Source organism: Meriones unguiculatus, chromosome 10 (assembly GCF_030254825.1).
Source record: "Meriones unguiculatus strain TT.TT164.6M chromosome 10, Bangor_MerUng_6.1, whole genome shotgun sequence".
NCBI lineage: Eukaryota > Metazoa > Chordata > Mammalia > Rodentia > Muridae > Meriones > Meriones unguiculatus.
The window spans coordinates 16896620-16922987 of NC_083358.1; the positions used below are offsets into that span (position 1 = coordinate 16896620).

At 49.8% G+C, this 26368-nt stretch overlaps 2 protein-coding genes and 1 non-coding gene across 12 annotated transcripts; 2 read left to right on the plus strand and 1 right to left on the minus strand.

The window, feature by feature from the left end:
• Positions 1 to 2452: 2452 nt before the first annotated feature.
• Clec18c (C-type lectin domain family 18 member C) lies at positions 2453 to 14870 on the plus strand. 6 transcript variants are annotated; one of them, XM_060391958.1, is made up of 12 exons: positions 2453 to 3026; positions 3600 to 3787; positions 5750 to 5992; positions 9611 to 9708; positions 10188 to 10309; positions 10517 to 10624; positions 11295 to 11387; positions 11581 to 11687; positions 12527 to 12656; positions 12968 to 13064; positions 13825 to 13916; positions 14330 to 14865. In XM_060391958.1, exons 1-12 carry the CDS (start codon positions 2861 to 2863, stop codon positions 14365 to 14367), a joined length of 1482 nt encoding a protein of 493 aa, XP_060247941.1. In that variant the 5' UTR covers positions 2453 to 2860; the 3' UTR covers positions 14368 to 14865. The 6 variants fall into 6 exon arrangements, 5 of the variants coding, with proteins under 5 accessions (XP_060247941.1, XP_021488243.1, XP_060247939.1 ...); XM_021632568.2 differs by having other exon boundaries at positions 3696 to 3787; positions 14330 to 14863; XM_060391956.1 differs by having other exon boundaries at positions 12527 to 13064; positions 14330 to 14870.
• A 6574-nt stretch (positions 14871 to 21444) lies between these two features.
• Positions 21445 to 26295, plus strand: LOC132656809 (heterogeneous nuclear ribonucleoprotein C-like). Of its 5 annotated transcripts, none has more exons than XM_060391960.1 (5): positions 21445 to 22433; positions 22982 to 23109; positions 23391 to 23545; positions 23681 to 23802; positions 25766 to 26295. In XM_060391960.1, the coding sequence occupies exons 1-5, from the start codon at positions 22317 to 22319 to the stop codon at positions 25796 to 25798; spliced, it is 555 nt and encodes a 184-aa protein (XP_060247943.1). In that variant the 5' UTR covers positions 21445 to 22316; the 3' UTR covers positions 25799 to 26295. The 5 variants fall into 5 exon arrangements, 4 of the variants coding, with proteins under 4 accessions (XP_060247943.1, XP_060247946.1, XP_060247944.1 ...); XM_060391963.1 differs by having other exon boundaries at positions 21445 to 22693; positions 25766 to 26289; XM_060391961.1 differs by having other exon boundaries at positions 23684 to 23802; positions 25766 to 26289.
• Positions 21921 to 21991, minus strand: Trnag-gcc (transfer RNA glycine (anticodon GCC)). Its single transcript has one exon. It is a non-coding gene; the product is annotated as a tRNA-Gly (tRNA).
• Positions 26296 to 26368: the final 73 nt, after the last annotated feature.

A 26368-nucleotide genomic window follows, 5' to 3' on the forward strand; every position in this document is an offset into this window, starting at 1 on the left:
TTTATTAATATATCTATCTATATGTCATGTATAAATATATTTGTATATAATTTATAAATACATATTATATGTTACATAACATCATATAATATATAAAACAATACAATATATTATATATTATAGTATAATATATACAACCCAACAAGAAATAGTGGATGGGAAGATTGGTGATATAGCTCAGTGGTAGATGGTTTCCCTAACAAGCATGAGGCCTTAGGTTCAATTCATAGTAAAACAAACAAACAAAAAACCCCAACTCTGAGCAGGGCGTGGTGACGCACCAAGAGAGGCAGAGGCAGGTAGATCTCTGTGAGTTTGAGTCCAGCCTGGTCTACAAAGTGAGTCCAGGACATCAGGACTACACAGAGAAACCTTATCTTGAAACACACACACACACAAAAATGAAACAAACAAACAATTCTCAGAGCCTACATACAGCTAGACATGGAACTATCTCTATAATCTCAGTATTGGTACAGATGGGAGAGAGACTAGCAATGCCTCAGAAACCCCTGCGCCAGCTAGCTTGCCATGAGCAGCACTAAAAATGAGAGCCCCTGTCTCAAACAAGCTGGAAAACAAAGAGTGACAGCAGAGGCTGTCTTCTGACCTCCATCCGCATGCCACAGCATTCAGATGCCTACATTCACACACAGGAACACACACAAAAATAAAATGAAGGGTGGAGCTGAGCCGTGGTGCACACCTTTGGTCCCAGCACTCAGGAGGCAGAGGGAGGTGGATCTCTGGGTTCTAGGCCAGCCTGGTCTACAGAGTAAGTTCCAGAACATCCAGGGCTACACAGAGAAGCCCTGTCTCAGCACCATACACAAAGGCTAGAGCGGTGGCTCAGTGATTAAGGGCACGGGCTGCTCTCCAGAGAACGGAAGTTCTATTCCTAGCACTCCCATGGTGGCTCACATCTTCTGTAACTCTAGTTCCAGGGCACCTGATGCCTGCTTCTGGCCTCTTTCGGCACTAGGCACACATGGGGTGCACAAACACACATGCAGACCAAACAGCTATACGCATAAATCAAAATTTTTAAAAATTTAAACTAATAAAAATTGGCCAGCTGTGGTGACTCATGTGTTTAACCTCAGCACTAGGAATGCAGAGGCAGGCAGATTTCTGTGAGTTCGAGGCCGACCTGGTGTACAGAGCATTTCATTACAGCCAGGATTGCACAGAGGAAACCCTGTCTCAAAATAAATAAATAAATTAGATAGATAGATAGATAGATAGATAGATAGATAGATAGATAGATAGATATAGAAGGATGAGGCTGGAGAGATGGCTCAGAGGGTAAGAGCACTAGCTGTCCTTCCAGAGGTCCTGAGTTCAATTCCCAGCAACCACATGCTGGCTCACAACCATCTATAATGAGGCCTGGTGCCCTCTTCTGGTGTGCAGGTGTATGTGCAGGCAGAACACTGTATACACAATAAATAAATAAATTTTTTAAAGTAGGAGAAAACTCTCCTTCTCAAAACTCTGTCCTCTGACTTCTGCACACATGTTGTAGCACCCAGACACTCATACTCATATACATATATAGTAGTGATCATTTTTTTTAACAAATGAAAGTGCAGCATTATTAACAACAGGTAGGAGCTACTCTTGCTGAGCTTGAAGTTGTCGGGCCATCTGTTTGCGGTAGAAGCTCCTGAGGCCCTGGGCATTGTACAAAGCTGCACACTGTGATGCCTGGACTTGTCCCCACGGCCTGACATCCACGGTGACATTCACAGTCCACCGGTGTTTCTCCAGAAGCCCATGCAGGCCCACCTGTGCCCCAGCAGAATCTCCAAAGAGGTGACATCCGAGAGAGAGTGCTGACTCCAGGGTCAGAAACTACACCAGCTTCAGAAGGACAAATAATAGTTTGCAAGGCTGTGCTTTAAAATGGCTGAATAAAACTTCGTGGGCATTTGACTATGGTCCACATGTCAGCCTTTGATTTGTCTGTGCTAGAAATTCAGTGATTCCGGTGGGATTATGGAGGCTTCGGCTAGGCCCTACATGCCACGGCAATCTGCTGCCTTCCTGCTCCACTGTGGCCTGTTTGTCTAGAGGCAGGCTTGTTCCCAGCAGGACTCAAGTCAGCCAAGGGCATCCATCACATGCTTTCTTCTCTGTCTGCCTTGCCCCTGTCATGGCCCAGGTCACACGGGTAAGCATGGTGGACCCTGGTGCTAGCCTCATCCTCTCACACTGCCCTGGTATATTTCTGTGAGGCACACCTTTCTTCCTGAAGGTGCAGCCTCAGCTCACCCCTCCATGATCCCACCAGTGGCATCTGTCTGGTGAAGAGTTGCTTCCTGCTTTATGTTTAATTCATGGCTAGGGGTTTGGGATGAGTGTCCCAAGAAAGGAAAGAACTCCCCTGGGGTTTTGCCCAGTTCCTGCCTGCTTTAAGGGCCCACTGCCAAAGTCCCAGCCTCCTCTCCATGACTGGGGCAGGGGAGTAGAAGCTGTCCATGGGCTTGGAGGGGAACAGCCACCAGCCGCTAATCCACAGCCCTGGAATGTCTGTAGGCCAATCAGCAGGGTCTTTGGGGGGCTCCCTGAGGGTGCTAATAATCCTACAATGATTAGCAGGGGCCACAGGGTCAGTGCACACTGCCCTGCTTTCTGTGGTGGAGCAGGCTGCTCAGACACTGAAGCTGGAGTAAGGAGGCATTCAGAAGAAGGGCTCTCCTGTCTCTGTCCAAGCCAGTGCACCGCTGAGGGGAGGCTATTTGCACACAATGATGACTCACTAGCCTCCTCCTTTTGTCTGGCAGTTTAGCCTGACTCCTTCAGACTGTGAATAGCTTCACGAAAGCCTAGGAGGCTAGCTGGACTGCTAGGAGAAGCCATGTCTGCAGCACCAGGCAGGCTAATGGTTCAACCGGAGCCTTCCCCGGGCCTGGGGAGCCAGAGCCGATGGCTCCGTCTCTTGCTTGTGCTCCTGTCTCTCCTTGACATCACCTGGACAGAGGTGCAGGCACCCCCGCTGCCCGAGCAAGCTCCTACTCTCCAAGGTAAGGGATATCTGGGGAAAGACAGGAGTAGAGTAGAGGGGTTGTTGTGATCCTGAAGGGGTACCAAATGATTTCTAGAAGCCGCTTGCCGGGACTGAATCCTATGTTGTGCTGATGTGATAAGATGGGGACCCATTAGAACAATTCAGGGGGCCATGATGGAAGGATCCTGGGGAGGAAGAAGGATGAAGCAGATGGGTCCAGGGTTGAGGTGAAGAAAAGATACAACTTAGAGCCAACAGCTAAGACCTCAGAAGAAACAGTGCTAGAAAGGAATCACAGCGAGGGCCTGCTTCTAGTCCAGGGCCGAGTCTCTTATTTACCCATTATCTCCCCACAACCTAGCCAGTCACTCACAGCATTGCCCTATACTTGTTCTGTCCTCACCTATCTTCCTCTCTCTCTCCTGGCCTCCCTCCTACAACCTAGCCAGTCACTCACAGCATTGCTCTACACGCGGTCTGTCCTCACCGATCCTCCTGTCTCTCTCCTCGCCTCCCTCCATCTCTGTTATCTCTGTGCTGGGAATTTTTCCTTACACACACCTACCACTACTGTCTCTCCTCATCTCAGATCTGTGTCCTTGGGGTGGGGTCGCACTGTCAGCTGGCAACGGCGATGTCCCAGGTGCTGCTGGTCATTGGCCTAACCTTCTCTCCCGGCCCCCAGCCCTGAGCAGGAAGGAGAGCTTCTTAATCCTCTCCGTTCACAACCGCCTGCGCAGCCAGGTCCAGCCTCCTGCAGCCAACATGCAGAGATTGGTGAGTATTCCCAACCGTTCTGTATCAAGAGGACTGCCGGAGGGACGGGAGCCCCGGGGTGAGTTCAGGAGGTCTTGCCAGTGTCAGGTCCCCCCTTTCTCCAGGGGCACTATGGTCTTGGTTGATGGGGAGCTATGTAGCTTCTTCCTTCAGGGAAAGCTCTTAGGTCAGGACCCTACTTGCATTAAAGACAAACCTGCCTTTCCTGGCATCCTGTTGCCATGGAGATCAACAGATATGGAAAGAGCCAGGGTTCCCTCCTGTGGCAGGGGGACTGGGGTATGTGGCTACACAAAAGAATCCAGCAGAACGGCAGAAGTAAAGATCAGTAAGGGAGAAGCATCCCATGGGGCTGTGGAGGGACTGGCTTGTGACCAGGATTTATCTAGGAAGTATTGTCTCTCTCAGGTTCCTCACTCATTCCCTTATTTGCCATTTAGAACCTTCATGACTGAGGCTGCAGAAGGGTCAGGGCTGATCATCTTGGGGACTCAGACACATTGCCTTTGTAGTCTGGTAGCCCAATAGCCCCAGCCCATGTGAACAGGCCTGGGAGCAAGGGTGGAATGGGTAAGGGAGGGCAAGGTTCCCCATGGTTGCTTCCCATCAAGTCCTCAGAGGCGGACAGCCACAGTGGGTGGCGACCTTGAGAACTCAGGGGTCAGTTTCCCAGGAGGTGGGGGAGGGCCAGGAGGGAGCGGTTAGCTTCTCTGCCCTGGCCTGCTCTCAGTGGCTCTGCCTCCCGTGCCCACATGTCCACGTGCTGAGCAGCCAGGATTTTCTAAGTCGGAGTACCTGGCAGTGGGCCCTTCTACCCCAGGACCCTGCAGGCTGGGGGTATGACTACCTGGTTGGTGGTTTGCACCTTTCTTGGGGCCCTTTGCTTAAAGGCCTGAAAACAAAAATCACTTTTGGCCAGATGGGAGCAGCAGAGTACTTCTGAAGTGGCCAGGGCCAGTTCTTAAAACACACACACACACACACACACACAGCCAACCAACCTGCAAGTCTGGGCACTGTCCAGGCTCAGATTATTAGACTGCAGAACATGACATCAGAAGTCCATTCCCTTACCTGGCATAGTGCTGTTCCCTAGGCAGGGCCAAAGGTGTTTATGCAAGACTCAGGAAGATGGAGGCGCAGTTTGCTTTTGTGCCGTATCTTGGGCAGCTCCAGAGGTCCTGCCTGAACCTTCTGTGACTCTGTGCAGTGAGGAAAACAGCTCTAATCATTAGACAGGCAAGCATGGCTCTTTGCTCAGTGTGACCTGGCACCCCACAGATATTCAGAGGCAGTGGGGAGATGACTCATTGCCCATTAGCTTCCTTGTTATCCCAAGATCAGTTGTAATGGTTAGGTTTGATTGTGCCAACCTGACCAGAATGACCCGGAAAAAGAATTTCACCAAACAGCTGTCTGGATTAGGCTGGACAGTGGGTATTTCTGTGTTGGACTAGTCTTGATTATGTTAATTGATGTAGGAAGACCCACTTTAAAAACGAGTGTCACGCCTGAGTATACCGGCAGGCACCTTGACTTCCAACACTTGGGAGGCAAAGGCAGACAGATCTCCGTGAGTTTTAGACCAGCCAGGTCTGCATATTAAGTTACAAGACAGCCAGGGCTACACAGAGAGACCCTGTCTCAAAAACACCAAGAAAAGAAAAGAAAAAAAAATGGGTGGCACTCTTCCCTGAGTTTGAGTCCTGGACTGTAGGACCAGGGGAAAGGATACAGCAATCTAAGAGCAAGCACGCATGCCTTTGCTCTCTCTCTCTCTCTCTCTGCTCTCGGCTGGGGACGTGACTAGCCGCTTCAAGCTCCTTCCACCTTGAGTCCTCTGCAATGCTGGGCTGGACTTGTGAGCTGAATAAGCCCCTCCTCCCCTAAGTTGCTTTTGTCACCCAGCAACTGGAAGGGAATCAAATCCACCACCTGAGGATGCCTTTGTGCCGCCCCCAGGACTGGAGTGAGAACCTGGCTCAGCTAGCTCAAACCAGGGCGGCCCTCTGTGGCGCGACAGCCACCCCGAACCTGGCATCGACCCCACAGCACACCCCACAAGTGGGCTGGAATGTGCAGCTATTGCCCGCGGGCTCAGCATCGTTTGTGGAAGCGATCAACCTCTGGTTTGCTGAAGGTTTGCAGTATAGACACCGGGACGCTGAGTGTGCCCACAATGCCACCTGCATCCACTACACACAGGTGAGTGTACTGCAGATGAGACTAGGGCATGGTTTTCCCAGCCGTCTTAGAGAAGGCTACACTTTATCCTTAAAGGGATACTATCTAGATTTAGAAGATGTTACCACACCAGAGCCCTCCCCAGATGAAACTTTCTCAAGTTCAGCTCCATCATTCTCAAGAAAGTTTCCTTCTTTTTCTCCTCCATTCGACAGCTATGGATATTTGTTTTTTTTTATATACCTGTCAGTGTTTAGTGGCTAAGTACAACACTGACTAACACAGGCAAAATTCTCAACCTGTTTTAAGGTTTTATTTATTTACTTTGAAGGCTCTACCTGCATGTACACCTGCATGCCAAAAGGGGGCAGTAGAGGGTATTGATGTCTGTGAGCCACCACGTGGTTCCTGGGAACTGAACTCAGGACCTCTGGAAGAACAGACAGAGCTCATGGAGCCATCCTCCAGCCCCTCTTAAAATGTTAGTATACATATAATAATATTGAAGGTTACCCGTGGAGTGAGGTAGACTCTGTCACATTTACTGTTTTCTGGAATAATTTATATGACATTTGTTAAAATCTTTCCCTTAAACTATCGGGCCTTGTTCCATTTTATGATTGTGTTGTTTCCTTCCTTCCTTCCTTCCTTCCTTCCTTCCTTCCTTCCTTCCTTCTTCCCTCCCTCCTTCCCTCCCTCCCTCCCTTCCTTCCTTCCTTCCTTCCTTCTTGTTTTGTTTGTTTGTTTTGAGACAGGGTTTATCTGTACAGCAGCCCTGAGCACACATAGCACAGAGTCCTTGTGGGCTCAAAGGACAACTTGTAGAGATTGTCTGTCCCTCTCTCAGTGCTGAACCGGGTCCTCAGATTTGGCCGCAGGTACCTTTATCAGCTGACACATCTCCCCAGACCATTGTTTTATGTTTTAGATGCCGTGCCTTGCTATTTATTCTTAGGCAGACCAAGCTGGCCTTGAACTTGTAGTGATTCACTTACTTCCCCCTCCAAGTGCTGAATTACCAGGGTGAGCTGCCAGTCCTGGGCTACTCCTGTAGCCCAGGTTGGCTTCACCTTCTTTGTCCTTTTATTTTATTATTTTATTTTATTTTATTTATTTTCTGAGCCAGGGTTTCTTTTATAGCCTTGGCTGTCCTACAACTAGCTCTGCAGACCAGGTTGGCCTTGAACTCACAGAAATCCACCTGCTTCTGACTCCCAAGAGCTGGGATTAAAGGTGTGTGCTGCCACTACCACTTGGCCCTCTTTATCTTCTGATGTGGATTTTTTATCTCATTAATATAAAGTCTTTTTTTTTTTTTTTTATTTCCAAGACATTGTTTGTCTGTATAACTGTGGCTGTCCTGGAGCTTATTCTGTAGACCAGGCTGGCCTTGAACTCACAGAGATCCACCTGCCTCTGCTTCCCTAGTGTTGAAGTTAATGGTGTGTGCCACCACTGCTGGGCTTATGATGTCCTTTTTTGTTTCTGATTTTGTTTTGTTTTGTTTTGGAGACAGGGTCCCATGCATTCCAGGCTGGCCTCAGCCCTTATTGTTAAGAGTTACTCGAGGGTGACCTTGTTTCCATTTCCCAGGGGCTGGGTGACACCCAAGGGCCACCACACCCAGGCTTCACGGAAACTAAGCGGGCACTCTTCCGACTGAACTACTGCCCCAGCCCCACATTAAGTCCTTGAAAACATCTCTGTTATATGAATTTCAGGTTTCTGAAATTTCCTTCCTTCCCTCCCCACTTTTCAGTTTTAGATAAGGTCTTCCAAAATAGCCAGTCAATCCTCCTGTCTCAGCTCTCAGGAGCAGAATTCTGCACCACTCTGTTCTGTTGTGTTGTGTTGTTTTGTTTTTCTGAGAGGTTTTTGTTGTTGCTGCTGTATCTTTTGAGGCGGGGTCTCCTGTAGCCCAGGTTGGCCTCAAGCTTGCTGTTTAGCCCAGGATGACCTTGTACTTGTCTCCTCCTGTGTCCAGCTCTCAAAAGGTTTGGCTGCAGAAGCGTGCCACCATGCTCAGCTTCATTCCACAACTTTTATTGTTTCATTTTCAGTGGTAGTTCTGGATTGTTTGCCTTGAAGTGTGTAATTACTTTTTCTTAATTTATTTCCTTAAATTGTGTTTTTTATCCTTTCTTTCTTTCATTCTTTAATTGTCTGTGTGTGTGGTACTAGTGATCCAAACTAGACCCTGGAACATGATAGGAAAATACTCTACCACTGAACTATAACCCTAGCTCTAAAATCATAAAATTCAAAAGCATTCTGCATTAAAGCAAGATGTTGAGCCGGGTGGTGGTGCACACCTTTAATCCCAGCACTTGGCAGGCAGAGGCAGGCGGAGCTCTGAATTCAAGTCTAGCCTGGTCTACAGAGTGAGTTCAGGACAGCCAGAGCTACAGGGTTACACAGAGAAACCCTGTCTCGAAAAACAAACAAACAAACAAACAAACAAAGCAAGACACAGTGCATGCCTGTAATACCAGTACTCAGGAGGTAGAGGCTGCCGGATCAAGAGTTCAAAGTCACCCTTGGGGACATGGAGAGTTTGAGGCCAGCCTAAACAATAAGATATCTTTCTTTCTTTTTTTCAAATTGTTTATTTTTATTTTATGTACATTGGTGTTTTGACTGCACGTATGTCTGTGTGAGGGTGTTGGATGTTCTGGAACAGGAGTTACAGACAGTTTTGAGCTCCCATGTGGGTGCTGGGAATTGAACCTGGGTCCTCTGGAAGAACAGCCAGTACTCTTAACAGCTGAGCCATCTCTCCAGCCCAAGATATCTTTTCCAAAATAAATAAATAAATATATCAAAAATAAAATAAAATACAATACAATAAAATAAAAGGATGGCCGGGCACAGTGGCAATCCCAGGACTTGGGAGGCAGAGGCAGTCGGATCTCTGTGAGTTCAAGGCCAGCCTGGCTTACAAAGTGAGTCCAGGACAGCCAAGGCTACACAGAGAAACCCTGTCTCAAAAAAAAAAAAAGTATGGGCTAATGGACTGTACAGTACAGCTAAACAGTACAGCGCTTGCCCAGTCTGTGTCCAGCTCTGGATTAAATCTCTGGCATAAAAGAACGATCTATAAACTGAGCATGGTGGAACGGGCCTTCAATTCCAACATCTGGGAGGCAGAGACAGGTGGAAGTCTATGAGTTTGAAGCCAGCCAGTTTTAACATAGTGATTTCCTAGCCAATGCTGCATAGTGAGAACTTGTCATCATATATATCAGAGATACATCTATGATCATATATATGTATGTATAAATATGAAAGATCAACCTATTGGGAGAAGTGAAGGCTTGGGGCCATTTTTATAATCTTACACAAGGCCCTTGATACCAGACTCTCTCTTTTGTTGCCCCTTCCACCTGTCCATAATCTTCTTGCCTTTCAACACTTAGTAACCCTCAAACTCTGTGCCCCTCCATTCCAAAAGCTTTCCTCCATTCTGATGGCTGTGCTCAGCATAGCTGCTGTTCCTGGGCCCCCAGGGAGGTAAAGGAGATGCCTGTCTGCCTGGTGGAGGCCGTAGTCTCCCCGGGTGGGCACTGCCTGTGCTGCAGCGCCCCGAGACGGAAGTGAAGGCAGCCTGAAAGGGTTTCTGAGCCGCTGTGTTCTCCGCAGCTTGTGTGGGCCACCTCCAGCCAGCTGGGCTGTGGTCGGCATCTATGCTTTGTGGACCAGAAAGCCATGGAAGCCTTTGTCTGTGCCTACTCCCCTGGGTAAGCTCCCCTGGGTGAGCTGGGTGATGGCTAGAGGTGTGAGGATGGGGAGGCTGAGGGTGGGAAGGGTGGCTGGATGACTTTCACTCAGGATGAGATATGTGCCCAGGCACCGCAGATGTCCTTACCCCTTGCTATGCATAGGAAAGAAGAGGAGAAAAGGAAGAAGGTATAATAGATTCTGACCGGGCGGGGCGGGGCTTGTCCACGAATGCTCCTTCCTGGATGTGTGACCCTGCTCTGGGGGAATATGTCCAGAATTGATAAAAAAGTCATCTTTTGTTTCCTAACTGATCTCCCTGCCACAGCCAGCTCCCTGAATCCCTAACTGGGCTAGAGGTGCTAAAGGGGCCCGTGGGGAAGGCAGCCAGGACCCATTCCTGCCCTGCCCAAGGCTCCTCCTCGACTCTGTCCAAAGCTCCTGCTCCTGCCCTGCCCAAGGCCGGGGTCTCCAGACCCTCTGATGCTTGCTCTCACAGAGGCAACTGGGACGTGAATGGGAAGATCATCGCCCCTTATAAGAAAGGCAGCTGGTGCTCACTCTGCACAGCCAGCGTCTCGGGCTGCTTCAAGGCTTGGGACCACGAAGGCGGGCTCTGTGGTGAGTATGCCACCCCGTTTGCCTCCGCCTGGAACGGCAGGCGCAGGCGGGCTGAGAATGGGTGACCAGTCCTGCTCCACACAGGGTGGGAGCTAGCCTTCTGAGGGACCGTGCCAGAAGCCCTGGCCTCGGCGCCTAGGAAAGGACCTGCCTGACCTGCTTACCCCAAAGACGACCCTTCTCAGAATTACCTACTCTTCTTGCCAGAGGTCCCCAGAAACCCATGTCGCATGAGCTGCCGAAATCACGGACATCTCAACATTAGCACTTGTCACTGTCACTGTCCCGCTGGCTACACAGGGAGATACTGCCAAGGTGAGGACCTAGTACCCATCCCTGAGGGGTACCCTGAGGAGTAATCGGGGAGGGAGATGCCCCTCAGTGGACATACATCTGTCCTGAGGCGGGTACTAGAGTGGTACAGTGGGAGAGCTGGAGGGCTGTGGTGGCCGGAGATTCAAAGTGTCCGAGCACAGGAAGTCTCGGCTGCATTAAAATTATTAACCGCTGGGTTTTCACACTTCGTGCACTCGTTTGATAAAAAAAACCCACTGAGCCCTAACTGTGCGCCACACCCTAAGCTATTCAGATGATTTTAAATGTTTAGGAAACTGAGGATTGTCATGAGCTCCAGGCCAAGCTAGGCTATGCAGTGATCTCTAGGTCAGCTAGGGCTACAGGAACACTCTGATTAAAAAAAAAAAAAATCCTATTTGACCCTTTAGATTGTCTATTAAAACAAAGAGAATTAGAAGACAGAGGGTCCCTCTTGTCCCACTGCCGACTTTCCATGACCTCTAAACCTCAGTTTGCTTCTCTCTACAATGAATCATTGTAGCCAAAGCAGCCAAGCGTGGCAGTAGCCGGAAGCCCCCATGGGCTCTGTCTCTGGGAGGGTATTCTTGCTGGGGTCGGCTCGTTAGGGCGTCGTGGGGCTCAGGAGGTTAGAGGCTGCGCACGCCGCCCTTCTGCTCCGTCCTGGCAGTGCGGTGCAGTGTGCAGTGCGTTCACGGTCGGTTCCGGGAGGAGGAATGCTCCTGCATCTGTGACGTCGGCTACGGGGGAGCCCAGTGTGCCGGTGAGTCCCGGTTCGAGGTTCTCAGAACCGTCTTCAGGAGGGGGTGCTGCATGTGTCAGCTGGCTCAGGAAAACCACACTAAGGTCTGAAATTGGCCAGAGTGGGGGTACCTTGAACACAGCCCAGCCCGCTGGGAGAGGGCAAGGGTTCTGAGGTCGGCACACAAATCCTTGCTCTCCGGCACCCCTGCCAGCCAAGGTGCACTTCCCCTTTCACACCTGTGATCTGAGGATCGATGGAGACTGCTTCATGGTGTCTTCCGAGGCAGATACCTACTACGGAGCCAAGAAAAAATGTCAGGTGAGGGCTAACCCTCGCCTTCCCAAGGTCTCAAACAGGGTCATAACAGGGTGGCTTTTGAAGAAGATATAGTTCCTTCAACTTCCCCTGGCCTCACTCTTTTCATTAGTATAAAGCAGGAATCACAGATTTAAGGCTCAGACAAGGCAGAAGCCTACTTAACACCCAGGCCCCAGGCCCCCAGCCCCCACCTCCATCTGAGGAGCAGTCTTGACTCAGTTCCAGCTGACAGCTGATACGCTGGATGTCAGCTCAGTTTGGCCAGAACACAGGATTTTCTAAAGCCAAAAGCCCAGATTTCTTTTTTCTAAAGGTTTATTTATTTATTTTATGCACATGAGTGCTCTATCTGCATGTACACCTGCATGTCAGAGGAAGGCATCAGGTCACAGTATAGATGGCTGTGAGCCACCATGTGGTTGCCGAGAATTGAACTCAGAACATCTTGAAAAGCAGCCAGTGCTTTTAACCTCTGGTCCACTTCTCCAGCCTCAGAAACCCAGATTTTCCTTGATATTTCTTGACCTGCTAATATTGACAGTTGGTCCAAATATACTTAATACACCTCGAAACTGAAACAAAATTCTTCGGAGGGGGCAGGACCATGCTTGGCCTATGAGATGCCAATCGGGCCTTGTGTACACACAGAGGGAAGTCTGGCGGGGAGAGGAAGACGACCTCCATTCTTAGAGGGGGGACGTTGTTGGGGGTGGAAGTGAAGGCGGCCCAGCCAGCATACATGTTTGGAATCCTGGTCATGGTGGGGCAAACAGGATGGATAGAAAGTTCTGGGACTGAACTCCACAGTCTGCCCCATTTGACCCAGAGTGGGGTTACAGGGAAAAGGTGGGGTGCTAGCCCAGATCGAGAGCCAGAAAGTGCAAGACATCCTTGCCTTCTACCTGGGCCGCCTGGAGACCACCAACGAGGTGACAGACAGTGACTTTGAGACCAGAAACTTCTGGATTGGTGAGTGCTTGGCAGTTGGGGTGTGGCAATCAGGAGGACATGAAGCCTTTAAAGGCTCCAGGAAGCATGGACTGAGGTACCCCCCCCCACACTCACACCAACAGATAGCAAGGGTATGGAAAGGGTTTGGAACACGAACTGGATCAGTAGTCAGGACGATCTTCCGTGGGCAGAGGGCTACAGGGTGGAATGAACCACCGTGGGGGGAGGGTTCCGGAGAGAGAGGTTTAACAGCTGGGGGCTTGAGAGGCATTAGGCAGCTGGTTTTCTGGACTCTGAGATGCTGGGCAACCTTGGCTACCCTGGTCCAGGGCTCACCTACAAGGCAGCTAAGGACTCCTTCCGCTGGACTACTGGAGAACACCCGTCCTTCACCAGTTTTGCCTTTGGGCAGCCTGACAACCAGGGGTGAGTCTGGGGTGTCTAATCTCCCCTGAGCACACTTTCCACTTGGGCCTGCCTGGTTGAGCTTCAGATGCCACTGAAGAACCTCCACCCTGCCTATAAAGGTCTGGACCTTACCCGGTTTTAGGTGCCAGGGAAACCGGGCATCAGCTGATGCAGACACGGGGCTGAGGTAAGGGAGGCACAGAAGGCACATTACACAGGAGGCGGGACGCAAGAAGTTTCCATCATCTTGTTAAGTGTGTTACCTACTCCCTCCCCAGCCTACTGCCTGCATCCATGCATCATTTCTGGCATCCACCACCTACGTTCTGCATCCATACCTCCACCAGTTGGCCCACCAGCTGTCCTGTACAGAGAACATTCTGGTTCCATGGCATTGCCCTGGTCTTCAAAGCCCAGGGGTGCCATAACAAGGGTGGAGGTGGTAAATCTTTAGGGTCATCGAGGACTCCAATTTTCTCTCCTAGTACACCCTCACTGCATTCAGGCCTGACTGGGCTTCTGGCATCTGTTCTCCTGGTGGCGGAAGGATGTGGGCCTGTGCCTTCCTGCTGTGGCTAGGTGCAGGACTGGGCTGCGTGGGGTGAAGGCTGCAGTGTATGGGGGAGCAGAACCAGCGCTGGCTCCCAGCAGCCTCGTCTGCCTGTGGTACACCTGGGCCTCGCAGATGCAGGTGGCCTAGTGGGGTGGAGGATTTAAGACTCCACTAGACTCCTCATTTCATCCCTCCACGTTAGCATTCTGTATCCTGGCCCTGCAGGTTTGGGAACTGTGTGGAAATGCAGGCGTCCGCTGCCTTCAACTGGAATGACCAACGTTGTAAAACTCGAAACCGTTATGTCTGCCAGTTTGGTGAGACCCTGCTCTCAGCTCCCCTCCTCTGTTACCTGTCTCCTGATGGGCTAACAGCCAAATCATAGGTATAGGGTGTGTCCGAGAGCACAGAGTCGGAGAGGGTTTCCTGCTCAGGGCCTTATATTCACAGCTGTCTGAGGCCGAACAAGGGGATGATGATGGCGCAACACTGAATACCGCGTCTTCTCTCGTGAGAGCCGAGGCCTGGGGGTCTGTCAGATCTCTTACTGTGCCCTACTTACTCACAGCCCAGTAAGCTATGGGGGAGGGGAACCTGGACCAACTTCAGTTCCCGGCATCCACCTATTAGAACTTGGAGTTCCCAAAGAGAACACAGCCATGGCTACTACTAGATGAGCTCAGCAGAGTCCCCACCACGGGACTCTCACACTTTTATGCTTCCTTTCCAGCTCAGAAGCACATTTCCCGATGGGAGCCGGGGCCCTGAGCCTGGCCAGGCGGTTCTCCTGTCGGCCCCTGAGTGCACAAGTCAGTTTGCCTGACTGCTCACCTGTGTGAAACAAGGGCCTGGGTGGGACTGTACGTCCAACATCCAAAGACATCTCAGATCTTGCACGATGCTGGACGTTGGGTAGCATAGTCACAAAGCCCATGGGAAATGAATAGGGGCTCCTACAGGGGCCTAGCATGGGAAAAGAAGAACCAGGGATCCTCAGCCTGCTTTTGATTGAAAAGTTGGGCTTCCATGGGCCCCTGAAGCAAAATCCAGAGCCAGTGGCCGGAAGAAGCTGTTTTGCTCCATTCAGCTCAAACGTCCTTGGGCAGCTGGAGTTTTCCAAACTGGGAGACTTCACAAAAGATTAAATGATGTTATGAATCAGCTGGCTTTGCACACGATCGATTTTTCTTCTTTTCTGTGTGTGTATTTTGTTTTGTTTTTGTATTGGTGTTGCAGTTATTGTTTTGTTGCGCTGACTAATTTCAAACTGGCCTCGATCTCACTATGTCACCCAGACAGGCCTTCAACTCGTAGTAAGCCTCCTTCCTTAGCTTCCTGAGTACTGGGATTTCAGGCATGCACCATCACGCCTAGCCAATGGCTGGCTGGGAAGGGGAATTCAGATGGTGGAGGATGGTCCCAGGAAGAGCAGAGGGGCTGATGCTTTACGGTCACCTGTTCGTCTTTGTCCCTTTCAGCTCAGGCTCACGACCTAAGCCACACTGTGGGCAGTTTCAGGTTCCCTGGTAAACTATTTGCTTCAATTATTTCATCCTCCTCCTCCTCCTCCTCCTCCTCCTCCTCCTCCTCCTCCTCCTCCTCCTCTTTTCTTTTCTTTTCTGTCTGGCAGCTCCCAGCCTGATATGCCTCAAGCAGTGGGCATATTAATAGAAACTCCCCTGAGAATCTTGGAGGACATGGCGCGCACATGTGTGAGTGCTCACGAGCGAGCTGTCTCTACCTACGGTGTACTATTTCACATCAAATATCATCTTACAGTCAAAGGAATGCCAGCGGAGAGGCTGAGTAACACAGCTGAGAAAGAAACCCAGTCAATTTGGCTCTCATTTAATCCTGCTTTCTTTCACCGATTCACCCTGTTTAATGACAGCGGGGAGGCACACAGGAAGGAACGCTGTTTCCTCACTCGTAGCATGGACACTTGAGGGAGTAACCATACACCAATCTCTGGGCACTTTATTTTTCTTTGATGTGGCAAACTGTTCTATTCTAAGGTGTCTGTTTTCCCCAGTCTATAAAAGTTCATCGTGTGGCCATTGTCTGCCAGAACCAGGCTTCATCAAGCATTGCCCACTACTTCAGAGGCCTCGCCTGGAGGTGGAGAGGCCCTTCTTTCTTGACTTGGCCCATGCCTGTAGTTAGAGTCGTATTGGAGAGAAGAGAACATGAAGCAATCTTAAACTGTTTGGGATTCAGGTACCAAGACAACCTCCGCTGCTGGGCCCGAGGCCCCGCCCATTACCCGGCCCCATCCCTCCCACCGCTCCTCGAGTTTGTCTCCTGGTCCAAGCTTTTCCACAGGGGATCGGTGGGGAGAGGGTCCTCCGTGGGCGGGTGCGTTGGAGACGGCAGTCTCCCTGGCTGAGATTGGACGGAAGGGGAACATCGGACGCCAGAACCTCCCACCCCAATTTCCGGGCTCAATGTACTGGGCTGCCAGAGTTGGCGGAGGCCCGGCAGGACCCGGCTTACCATATGCCTGTCTCTTCGGAATTTCATCTGGGGACTTTATTTATTTATTTTTTTCCATGATGTGGCAAACTTATCTAGGTCAGGGTGTTTGTTTATCCAAGACTACATAAATTCTGTACGCTGCCAAGTGTGGTGGTTCAATTCTGTAACTCCAGCACTCAGAAGGCTGAGGCTGGAGGAATTCCATTATCTCAGCCAACCTGGGCTGCATAGTAAGTTCAAGGCCAGTGTGGGCCATAACGTAAGACTCCCCCACCCGCCAGACAGGGTTTCTCTCTGTAGCCGTGGCTGTCCTAAAACTCATTCTGTAGACCAGGCTGCCCGGAACTCACAGAGATCAGCCTGCCTCAAGACTCTGTCTTAAAAATAGCTGAATAATAAATATACGAATGCAGTGGTTTACACCTGTCCCAGCACCCAGGGAGGCAGAGGCAGGCAGAGGCAGGCAGATCTCTGTGAGTTTGAGGCCAGCCTGGTCTATAAAGTGAGTCCAGGACATCCAAGACTACACAGAGAAACCCTGTCTCGAAAAACCCAAAAATAAATAAACAAGTTAATTAATAAATAGGGCCAGCAAGATAACTCAGCAGATGAAGGCGCTTGCTGCCAAGTCCGGTGCCCAGAGTTCAATCCCTGGGCCTCCCTGGTGGGAGGCGCTAGCTGACTCGGGTAAACTGTCCTCTGCCTGCAGCGTGCACAGGCACATTAAATAAATACAAATAGCCACATATCCTTTCTGTATTGGGGGAACTGATAAGAAGCACTGGGAACTGGATCCAGTGCTTTCAAAAGTTTCTGCTTGTAACCCCGGTTTAGTGTCAGAGATCTGTGATCTCAGTGTTCGGGGATCTAAGGCAAAAAGATTCTGCATTCTGGGCCAACCCGAACTACATAGTAAGGGAGTCCGAGAGGCCGCATTCTGCTTCTCCAGGGCAAGGAGAGAAACAACACCTGTTGGGATAATCTTGTCATGCTCTGTGTAAAAGTTGTCTTCAGATTATTCAAATACTAGTTTCTGTACAGGCAGAGAGTTGACTTCAATATGATCTTTGTACCTTTATGGCAGGAGCCATTAGGTCCTGCAAAGCTCTGCATTTAATGGGTTCTTTGTTCTAAGGGACCACAGGATTAACTGCCTTACCACACATGCCGTGGACTGCTGAAGCCCTTTCCCTTAATACTAGCTGGATTTTCACTGTCCCCTGGCTACTTACCAGCCTTAGATTGCCAACTAGTTTCTACAGGGCTTCTAACTACCCCACATATTTGTATGAATACCCCTGTATTTGTATGAATCTTGGTTGTAAGCTACAGAAACTAATTCTGACAACTCTAAGCAAAAATGAGTCTGTGGAAGACATTTGTTAGCTCCAGGACTATGGGAGAGTAAGAAGATCAGATCTCTGTAGGTTGGAGGCCAGCCTGGTCTACAGAGTGAGCTCCAGGAAAGCCAGGGCCACACAAAGAAACCCTGTCTCAAAAAGTCGAAGCAAAACAAACAAACAACAGCCAGACATGGTGGCACGTACCTTTAATCCCAGCACTTGGGGAGGCAGGGACAGGCAGATATCTGTGAGTTTGAGGCCAACCTGGTCTACAAAGTGAGTTCAGGATAGCCAAGGGTACACAGAGAAAGCCTGTCTCAAAAAACCAACCAACCAACCAAACAAACAAATAAGCAAACAACAACAACAACAAACACACCTTTGCCAAATAAAGGCCTGGGACAGTGGTCCTCAACCTTCCTAATGCTGCGACCCTTTAATATAGTTCCTCATGTTGTGGTGACCCCCCACAATCGTAAAATTATTTCATTGCTACTTCATAACTGTAATTTTGCTACGATTATAAATCATGCTGTAAATAATCGATATGCAGGATATTTGATATGCAGCCCCTGTGAAAGAGTCTCACCACAGGTTGAGAACCACTGGCCTAGCATTTGGCATGGTCTCTGACTGTGACAGCATAGAGGTCATCAGACTGTAAAGTACAAGTGACATCTCCCCTATTGACTGAAGGCTAAAGCTAAAGGTCTAGTTGAGGGAGAGTCTGGGATAATAACTTTGGGGGGGATTTGGGTGAGGTCTGGCTCCACAGATGGCAAGAGGTCACTAGGTCATTAACATCCACTCCTAGCTTTCTGCTTGGGACACAACTATTTTAGTTCCTCCATTGCGAAGACACTGAGTGTCTAAGTACATGTGACATAAATCTACATGGAAAAAAAGAAAAAAGAAAGTTGTGGCCAGGTGCCTTCTTTAGACCCAACTCTTGGGGGTTGGGAACAGGAAAATTGCTGGAACTTTTTGGCTGCCAGTCTAGCTCCAGGTTCAGCGAGAAACACCCAAACACCTCTCTCTCTCTCCCCACACTCAATGTGAGCCAAGAGGTTGTTTAGAATTTAAGATGTTTTTTTCTTGGTGTGGCGGTCAGTGCCTGTGGCTTTGTGGTGCCTGACTAGGGTAAGACAGTTGTGACTTAGAAACCAGCCTGGTCTCCTAGGTAAGACTCTGTCTTATACAAAATGGAAGAAGAAAGCAGAGCAGAAAGTAGAGGGCCCAGAACGGGAGGCAGCACAGCCAGCATTCTCTAGAAATCGAACTATGGGCAGGGGGTGATTAGAAATGCCAGTGAGGCTTATGAAATATAATAAAGTCAATTAAACGTATCTGTAGTCCAGGCTGACCTTAAACTCTCCATTCTCCTTGTCCAGCCTTCAGAGTGCACGGGTGTTCACCTCCTTTGTGTTAAAAAACAAAAAACAAAAAAACCCCAACTGTCTGGAAAAAAAAAAAAAAGTCCCCTTTTCAGGCCATCGAGATGGCTCAGTGCTTGTCTGGCTTGACTAGCTGAGTTTTATCCTTGTGACCCCAGCAGGTTGGCCCACCTTCGTATACACTCTGTGGTGTGTGCTCCACCCCAATAATAAAAAAAATAATTTCAAAAAGTTCCTTTGGTTTCTGGCTCCCAGTAACCCGGCTCTCTGGGACTTAGCACAGAAACAGGTGCTGAGCGTGGGCCTGGTGATGGTGGCTAGTGCTGGGGTGGCCAGCACAGGCGCTTTCCCTCCCTGGCTGGCTGGTAGCAGGAGGACATAGAAAGTTAACCCAGCCCAGGGCGGGGTGTTTTCTCAGAGGACACAAGGACCAGAGACATTCTTCCTTCTGCCTTTTGACGGTACCTCCCTAAACTCCAGGGCCTGGGCAAGGAGGTTAATACGGCCGTGGGTTTGGGTAAAGGAAACAGTGCCACCTTGCCAGCCTAGGATTCCAGGATGACTCCCTGGAGCCCCAGCACAGACCTAGACAGGGGCTGCTAGGGTTTGTCCAAGGCCAAGCTGACTGCTGATGAGTGCACGTGACCCACCCTCCTGTGGCTCTTTTTCATCCCCTCACCTCTGCTCCTCTCTTCTCTCACCGTCAGATCTAACATGGCTGCAGAGCCCCGGCCTGACTCTACCCGTCGAGGCCAGAAGAGGCCACAGGATAGGACCATCTTCTGGTGAGTTTATCCTGTCAGCAAGGGAGGCTGGTTGCTCACTTGTATGAATTCCCCTGAGATGGGAAAAGGAATCTAGAAGGTTCCCTAAGTGTGCTGCCCACCCAGCACCTCAGGCTGCTCAGTCCTGCGACTTATTCCTGAGCCTCAGGCTTTGTCCCTGTCTAAGGGAAATGACAAAGTGCATGCCACCCTATCAGGATGACACAACCTGACATCCTCCTGTCTCAGGGAGTCCTCCAAGGAGAACCTCTCCTCTGGGGAATCAGAAACTTTTTTTTTTCTAAATATAGATGTTTGGTAACCCTTTCTTGATGGCATCTTGTCTTTAGCTTGGCACACCTGCAACAATTTTTAGAAAAACTTCTCTTTTTGTGTTGCTTTAGAATTAAAAAAAATTACACTTATTAATTTGCATGTGCGTTCATGCATGTGTATATATGTATGTGTGTGTGTCCATGCATACAAGTGTACATGTACATGAATCTGGCTTCTGTGTGGAAATCAGAGGACAACTTGCAAGACTTGGTTTTCTTCTTCACCTGTGTGGGTCCTGGGGGTCAAACTCAGGCTGTCAGTGTTGGTGACATGTACCTTTATCCACTGAATCACCTCGCCATCCTCTTGTTTTGTATGTGTGTTTATATGTATTTTATTTTACTTATTTATTTTTTGATTTTATTGAGACAGGGTTTCTCTGTGTAGCTCTGGCTGTCCTAGAACTCTCTTTGTGGACCAGGCTGTCCATGAACTCACAGAGATTGGGCTGCCTCTACCTCCTGAGTGCTAGGATTAAAGGCTATTGTATTTATTTTAAAGACAGTATTTTTTAATTCCTTAAGAGTTTCATACATGTACACAATGTATAATGATCATTTCTATTCACCACTAACTCCCTTCATCTTCTCCGAATGCCACCATCCCATATCTCTTCCTTCCTCTCATTCATTCATTCATTTAATTTTAAGACAGGATCTATGTAGCTCTGGCTGGCCTCAGACTCACAGAGATCTTCCTGCCTCTGTCTCTCAAGTGTTGGGATTGGAGATTTGGGTAAACCCTTCCTGGAGACAATGAGTACAGCAAGGACTATCTCCCTAAACCAAAAATCTATTTACTATATATATAATCCTTGGATAGAGGACATATCAGATATTAAAATAATAACAGGCTGGGTATAGTGGTGCTTGCCTTTACTCCTAGCACTTGGGAGGCAGAGGCAGGCAGATCTCTGAATTAGAGGCCAGCGCAGCCTACAGGGTGAGTTCCAAGACAGCCAAGGTTACAGAGAAACCCCGTTTTGAAAAACCAAACCAACTAAAGGAATAAATAACAAAAAGGACAGAGTTGGTGAGATGGTTCAGTGGGTAAAGATACTTGCCACCAAGACTGACACTTTGAGTTCAGTTCCTAGGACCAAGGACACTAAGCTTCTTTGCTGAAAGGCTCACAAGCCAACAATCACGCTCGTTGTTTTTGTTGTTGTTTTAACGTAGCCATTTTGAGGCTAGTGGGACCTGTTCAGTTCTTGACACTGCTGTTGTTAATCCGTATTTTCCAGGCCCGGGAGGCTTGGCAGCAATCCTGTTAGCCTCTGTTGGGGCACTGTAAGGGAAAAGTGGTTTCCTGTGGAGGTGTAGGAGGTAGTGAGCCTGTCCGGCAGGGACTCAGGCTCTGTCCAGAAGGGCTTCTGGGCCTTCAAGACTTGCGCTGAGGCAGGCAGAAGTGACTTCCGTTGGGACTGGTGGAGTCGTATGAGGGCCACCGAGTTTTTCCCCAGTTATTGCGAACAGCGTAGTCAGTCCGATCCTCTCGGTTTCGATTGCCCTCGGAAGAGGAACAGATTCCCGGGCATGCGCTTTTCTGAGAAGCTGAACTGCCTCTCATGGATGTGGTCCACGCGGAGGAAAAGATGTGGGGAAAGGCATGGTCTACAGGGGTGCCTTCCTTTTCCAAAGCAGAGCTCTGGGAGGCAGTTTAGTTATTGCCTATAGAGACATCTACAAAACGTTATATTTTAGGTTTCTTAATTTCTCTCTCTTTCTTAATTTTCTTTCTTTTTTCTTCTTCCTTTCCTTTCTTCTTTCTGTGTGTGGGAAGTCTCAAGTTTTTAGACAGACTGCAGTCATTAGCCCCAGTGAAACCAGATTGCTCCTCTTGGAAGAAAAAGGAAAAGCCAAAGACAGGTGGGGGGAGGAAGAGTGTCATTGCGCTCAGCGCAAGGAACTAACTCTCTTCAGGGAGGATCCTGCCTGTTTGCCACAGGCAAGGCTATAGGAGTAACCCTGTTTATTTCTTTTTTCTAACTTAGAAAAAATTATTCAGCCTGCATTGGCCGGGAATCGAACCCGGGCCTCCCGCGTGGCAGGCGAGAATTCTACCACTGAACCACCAATGCTTGCTGGCTGTGGAGGCATCTTGCTGGTTGGGATGTTTAGTCTCTTCCATGTTTAAAGCGCTTGGCGTGAACTGCGCCTGCTCATCCTCTTTCTCCCACCTACCCGCCGGAATCCAAAGCCGTCCTGGACCGCCCACCGCGACCTCTGTAGCCCGGAAGCAGAGATGGCCGGAAATCCCATCACAGCGGTGGGGACCGTGCAGGCTCGAGGGGCAGATGGGCAACCTGCCCTCCACTTGGCCCTCGGAGCCTGCTTTTGAGCCGGGCACGTAGGGCGACGGCACCAGGAAGTTGTTTCTTAAGTTTAGACCGAACTCCCAACTCCATGTGCTCACCCAGGCAGGACCCAACGCTTTGTGTATTCGCACGGTCGACACCCACTAGTCTGCAGGGACGCTTCAGCCCTCCCTGTGAGGAGAGGGGAGGCCGCCCTATGAGCCTGGTATCTCTTAGGAGCTCGCCGTCTTCCACGGCCTGCAGCCAGCGGCAGGTGGCTTGGCGGCAGCCTCCCTTCTGGCTCTCTGACCTCTGCATTCTGGCAGTTCCCACGCCGGGATTAAAGTCTCCACACCCACACTGCGACCTTGGGCTCTGACTTAACTCTTCCCTTTCATCCTTTGCGGGACTAAGATCCCGAAGATCAGCAGTCCCTGGCTCAGACAGAAGGGCCTTTGGAGGGCCAGGCTCTGGCTAGACAGCCGGGTACAGCTGGTTGTCCCCTTACTGCCGCTTGGAACCTGGGGTGGGGCGGGGGCGGGGATTAAGAGTCCAATCAGGGAGAAGCTGGTTTGCTGTGTTCTCCCTGACATTCGAAGGAAGGGCTGCAGGAAAAGTAGGATGGACCTGAGTCCACAGCCTCAGTCAGCTGCATGGAGTTTGAGGCCAGCCAAAGAAAGGAAGAAAGAAAGGAAGTGTAGTGACAATTGTGGAACTTTGGTTTCTTTAAAAACACAGAAATAGTATAAGAATTTGTTTTTGTTTTAATCCCAGGTGTGGGGACGTGGGGCTGCTTCGGACCGTCCGCAGCATCCACGAGGTGCCTCATGCTCTAGCAGAGGCATGTTGAAAATAGTTTCCGGGATTGTGTGGCGTTTGGAATTCTGGGACCTTTCCAGAGGGTATATAAATGCTAGAGCCGCCAAGAGATGGAGGGGCTGGTGTTGGTGATTCGGGGAGGTTGTTTGTGGTTCGCTCTCTCAAGCTCTGCTGAGGGCCAGGCAGACTGGGGTTTCCCCCCTCCTCAGTTGTACGTATAGCTCGACTGTGACTTGAACTACGTGGCGAGTTGAATACCAAGGCATACCCTACTAGTTGATGGGTGGGTCTGGCCAGCAGTGTCCTGGGGTAGGGTGAGGTGGAGCCGGGTTATTGACTTCTCCCTCCTGTCCTGTCTCTTTAGGGTAGATGGAAGCAAGAGGATCCTGCTACTCACCAACAAAGTGCCAGCCGAGGGCCAAAGGACTGGAAGGACTCAGCTAGGTGCAGGGGTCAAGAACACCTGCAGCCCTTACAAGGCCTGCAGGAACAGTCCTCTGCCCCTGGGGCGGGTAAAGGGTGAGTAAGGGGTACAGCCCTCAGCTTCAGTGCTAGGGAGGCGTTGGGTAGCTTTTCTGACGAAGGCTAGAAAGCCCCTGCAGTACTGCTTTCAGTCTCCGTGGCCGTGTGCTCATCAACCCCTGCCCCTCTCAGCAGTACAGACTGAGGAGCTCGATTCCATCAGGAGGGAGCTGAGCGACATCAAAGCCCAGGTGGACAGCCTGCTGGAGAGTCTGGAGTCCATGGAGCAGCAGAGGGATCCGCACACAGCTCAGGTACTCAAGAGATGACCAGGCCACTCGCTCCATGGGTCCCAGTTTTTTTCGATCCTGAAGATGCCAGGGCACTGGGATCCTTCTGTCTGTGGATTTCTCTTGACTCTAGACCTTTTTTACCAGCATTGTACTTCTCCTTCATTTCTCCTGGCTATTCCCAAGGCCAGAGGGCCTCTGTGACCCCTAGGTTGTCCCAGTACCCTCCAGACATGTGGAGTTGAAGCAGCTGTCTCATCCTCCCTCTTCTCTAGAGTTCTAGATTGCTGCTAGGCTCCTGACTTGAGTCAGGACCGCCAAACTTTGACTGTTGATTCTCTAGGGAAGAGAACAGGTGTCCTGGAAGTAAGGGCTCCTCATACAGAAATACTGAGTCCCAAAGAGTGTCCAGGGGCCAGAGGGCCTACTGAGAGGCAGAGACCTCAGTGTACCACACAGACAAGGGGCAATCAGTGAGTGTTCTACTCTTCTTCACCCTCTATGTGTTTGGGTCCTGGTGGCCTCTCTGTGAGTGAAGACAGGATGCTTCGGTTACGTAGGAACTTACAGAAGGGTAGACAGGCTTACCATCTGTGCCCAAGAGCAGTGCTAGGACAGTCACTTCTCTCCCTCCTCTGCTTCTTATTCCCTTGAGTCTGTAAAATTCAAAGTTTTTATCTATGCCCATTCTTGCTCTGAATGACAGGGAGACAGACTTTTACATTTCTTAAACTCTTCAGGCACCATAGCTGGGCAGATATGCAGCTATTCTAACACCTGCCATCTTAGTTTTGTTCTGGCACCTGCTTCTTCATCCATGTTCCAATGGTGACTCCTCTCTCTGGTCCCCACCTGGGCCCCCCCTGTTCTCCCTGGACCTGGAAGTCCCACCTTAACTCTCCTGCTCAGCTATAGGCTGTTCAGCTCTTTATTCGACCAATCAGAAGGTGATGGAGAACAATGTTTACAAAACATTGACACAGGCACAAAAATGACAATGAAAAGTCTGCCCAAATCAAATCTGCAAGGCACAGAAATCAGCCTTTGAATAATACAGTCTTTACACAGTGTACAAAAACATCCCTACAGCCCCGGGCTCCGTTGACTCAGCTATACCAGGGGCTTCTGCCAGACATTTGGGTTACTCAGTCCTGGGCTGAAATACTATCTTCTGGAAAGGAGACAAAGGAACTCTAACTTTGTAGGATATGTTCCATATCCCAGGCACACCCCAGGCTTGTTCAAATTTGACTTTCTGAGCCAGGTGGTGGTAGTGAGTGTGTTTAATCACAGTATCAGAGAGGCAGAGTTCGAGGCCAGCCTGGTTTACAGAGTGAGTTCCAGGACAGCCAGGGATAAAAAGTGAAATCCTGTCTCTAAACAAAAAAGAAAAAAAGAAAAAAAAAATTCCTTTTTCTGGCCTCACCCCGTTGGTTGCCTCAGGATCTTGAGTAGGCCTTGTTCCTCGCTCCCCAGGGAAGCTACAGAATACTAATGTTCCTAAATTAAGACGATCCAAATCTGGACTGATAATGGCCCTCTGTGTAAAGAGCCTAAGTCTTTTTTGCTCTCCTCTATCTTCCGCCATTACCAGTGTCTCACACTGCTTCCCAAATCTGTCAGGGTTGGTAGTGATGAATTCCCTCATGACTCCCTGTCTAACCCCGGCTGATGGGCTCAGGAGGATCCTCGATGGCCCCCACGGCCTGAGTCACAACTGCCACGGAAAAAGAATGGGCTACAGGAAAGAATGTTTGCTCTTGCCTGCTGGTTCTGGGTTTCCAGGCTTCAGTGTAGTGGGTGTGCTGAGCATGGACAATCTCCAGCTCCCTTCTTATCCCCCAAAGAATCCAGAATAGCCTCAGACTTGCCAAAGGTCCAAGACAGGGGGAGGAGGGGAATTGGGGGAACCAGATTTTAGCAGGTGGCCTTCTCTCCTAGGCTGGGCCTCCCACCCTAAGCCAGCCTCTCCTGTTATTTTCTACAGGTGAAGAATCAAGCATCGGACCAGTATAGCTAGTAGAGGGTGGGAAGCCTTCCAGATTCAGCTGTTACTTCTTGGGTGGCTTGTTTCCTTGCCTTGTATTTTTGTAAGGCTCCTGGCCACACCCATGCAACCTCAAGTAAACTTTCTGAAGCCTGGGCATTGCAAATGCTGAAGCATGGTCCAGCTAGCTCACCCAGAAAACCTCCTGGTAGCTGTTAACTTCTGAGCTCTCTTCCATGAGTACTGATGTGGGCAGGGTAGGCCCACAGACCAGCAGAATCACATCATCCCCACTGAACTGAGATGGTCTTGCAAGAGGCATCCGGGACTGCTGAGCCCAATACAGACTGCTTTATTTTCCTCCTTCCCCACACACCACTAAACCTTGTGGTGTGGAGACTTTTCTGCAGAGATAATAATGGAAATACACTTATGTTCCTACATTGACACCAAGCGGTAAGGTGTATGCCCTCTTTCAGTTAAACCCACCATGTACCCTGCAAAGCCATAAACCATTCTTCAAAGCAAAATAACTTGTGTCTTGTTTTCATTTTGATTCTCACTAACATTAACACTAATTTCAGATCTGCTCTACAAAGTCAT

Bases quoted from the DNA above. Each gene is read 5' to 3' on its own strand.
- Clec18c (XM_060391956.1), top strand. From the start codon at position 2,861: ATGTCTGCAGCACCAGGCAGGCTAATGGTTCAACCGGAGCCTTCCCCG. The intron at 11,388-11,580 runs GTGAGTCCCGGT...CACCCCTGCCAG, and splicing joins CGGGGGAGCCCAGTGTGCCG to CCAAGGTGCACTTCCCCTTT. The intron at 13,917-14,329 runs GTGAGACCCTGC...CTTCCTTTCCAG, and splicing joins CCGTTATGTCTGCCAGTTTG to CTCAGAAGCACATTTCCCGA.
- LOC132656809 (XM_060391960.1), top strand. From the start codon at position 22,317: ATGTGCTCACCCAGGCAGGACCCAACGCTTTGTGTATTCGCACGGTCG. The intron at 23,110-23,390 runs GTATATAAATGC...CTGTCTCTTTAG, and splicing joins TTCTGGGACCTTTCCAGAGG to GGTAGATGGAAGCAAGAGGA. The intron at 23,546-23,680 runs GTGAGTAAGGGG...TGCCCCTCTCAG, and splicing joins GCCCCTGGGGCGGGTAAAGG to CAGTACAGACTGAGGAGCTC.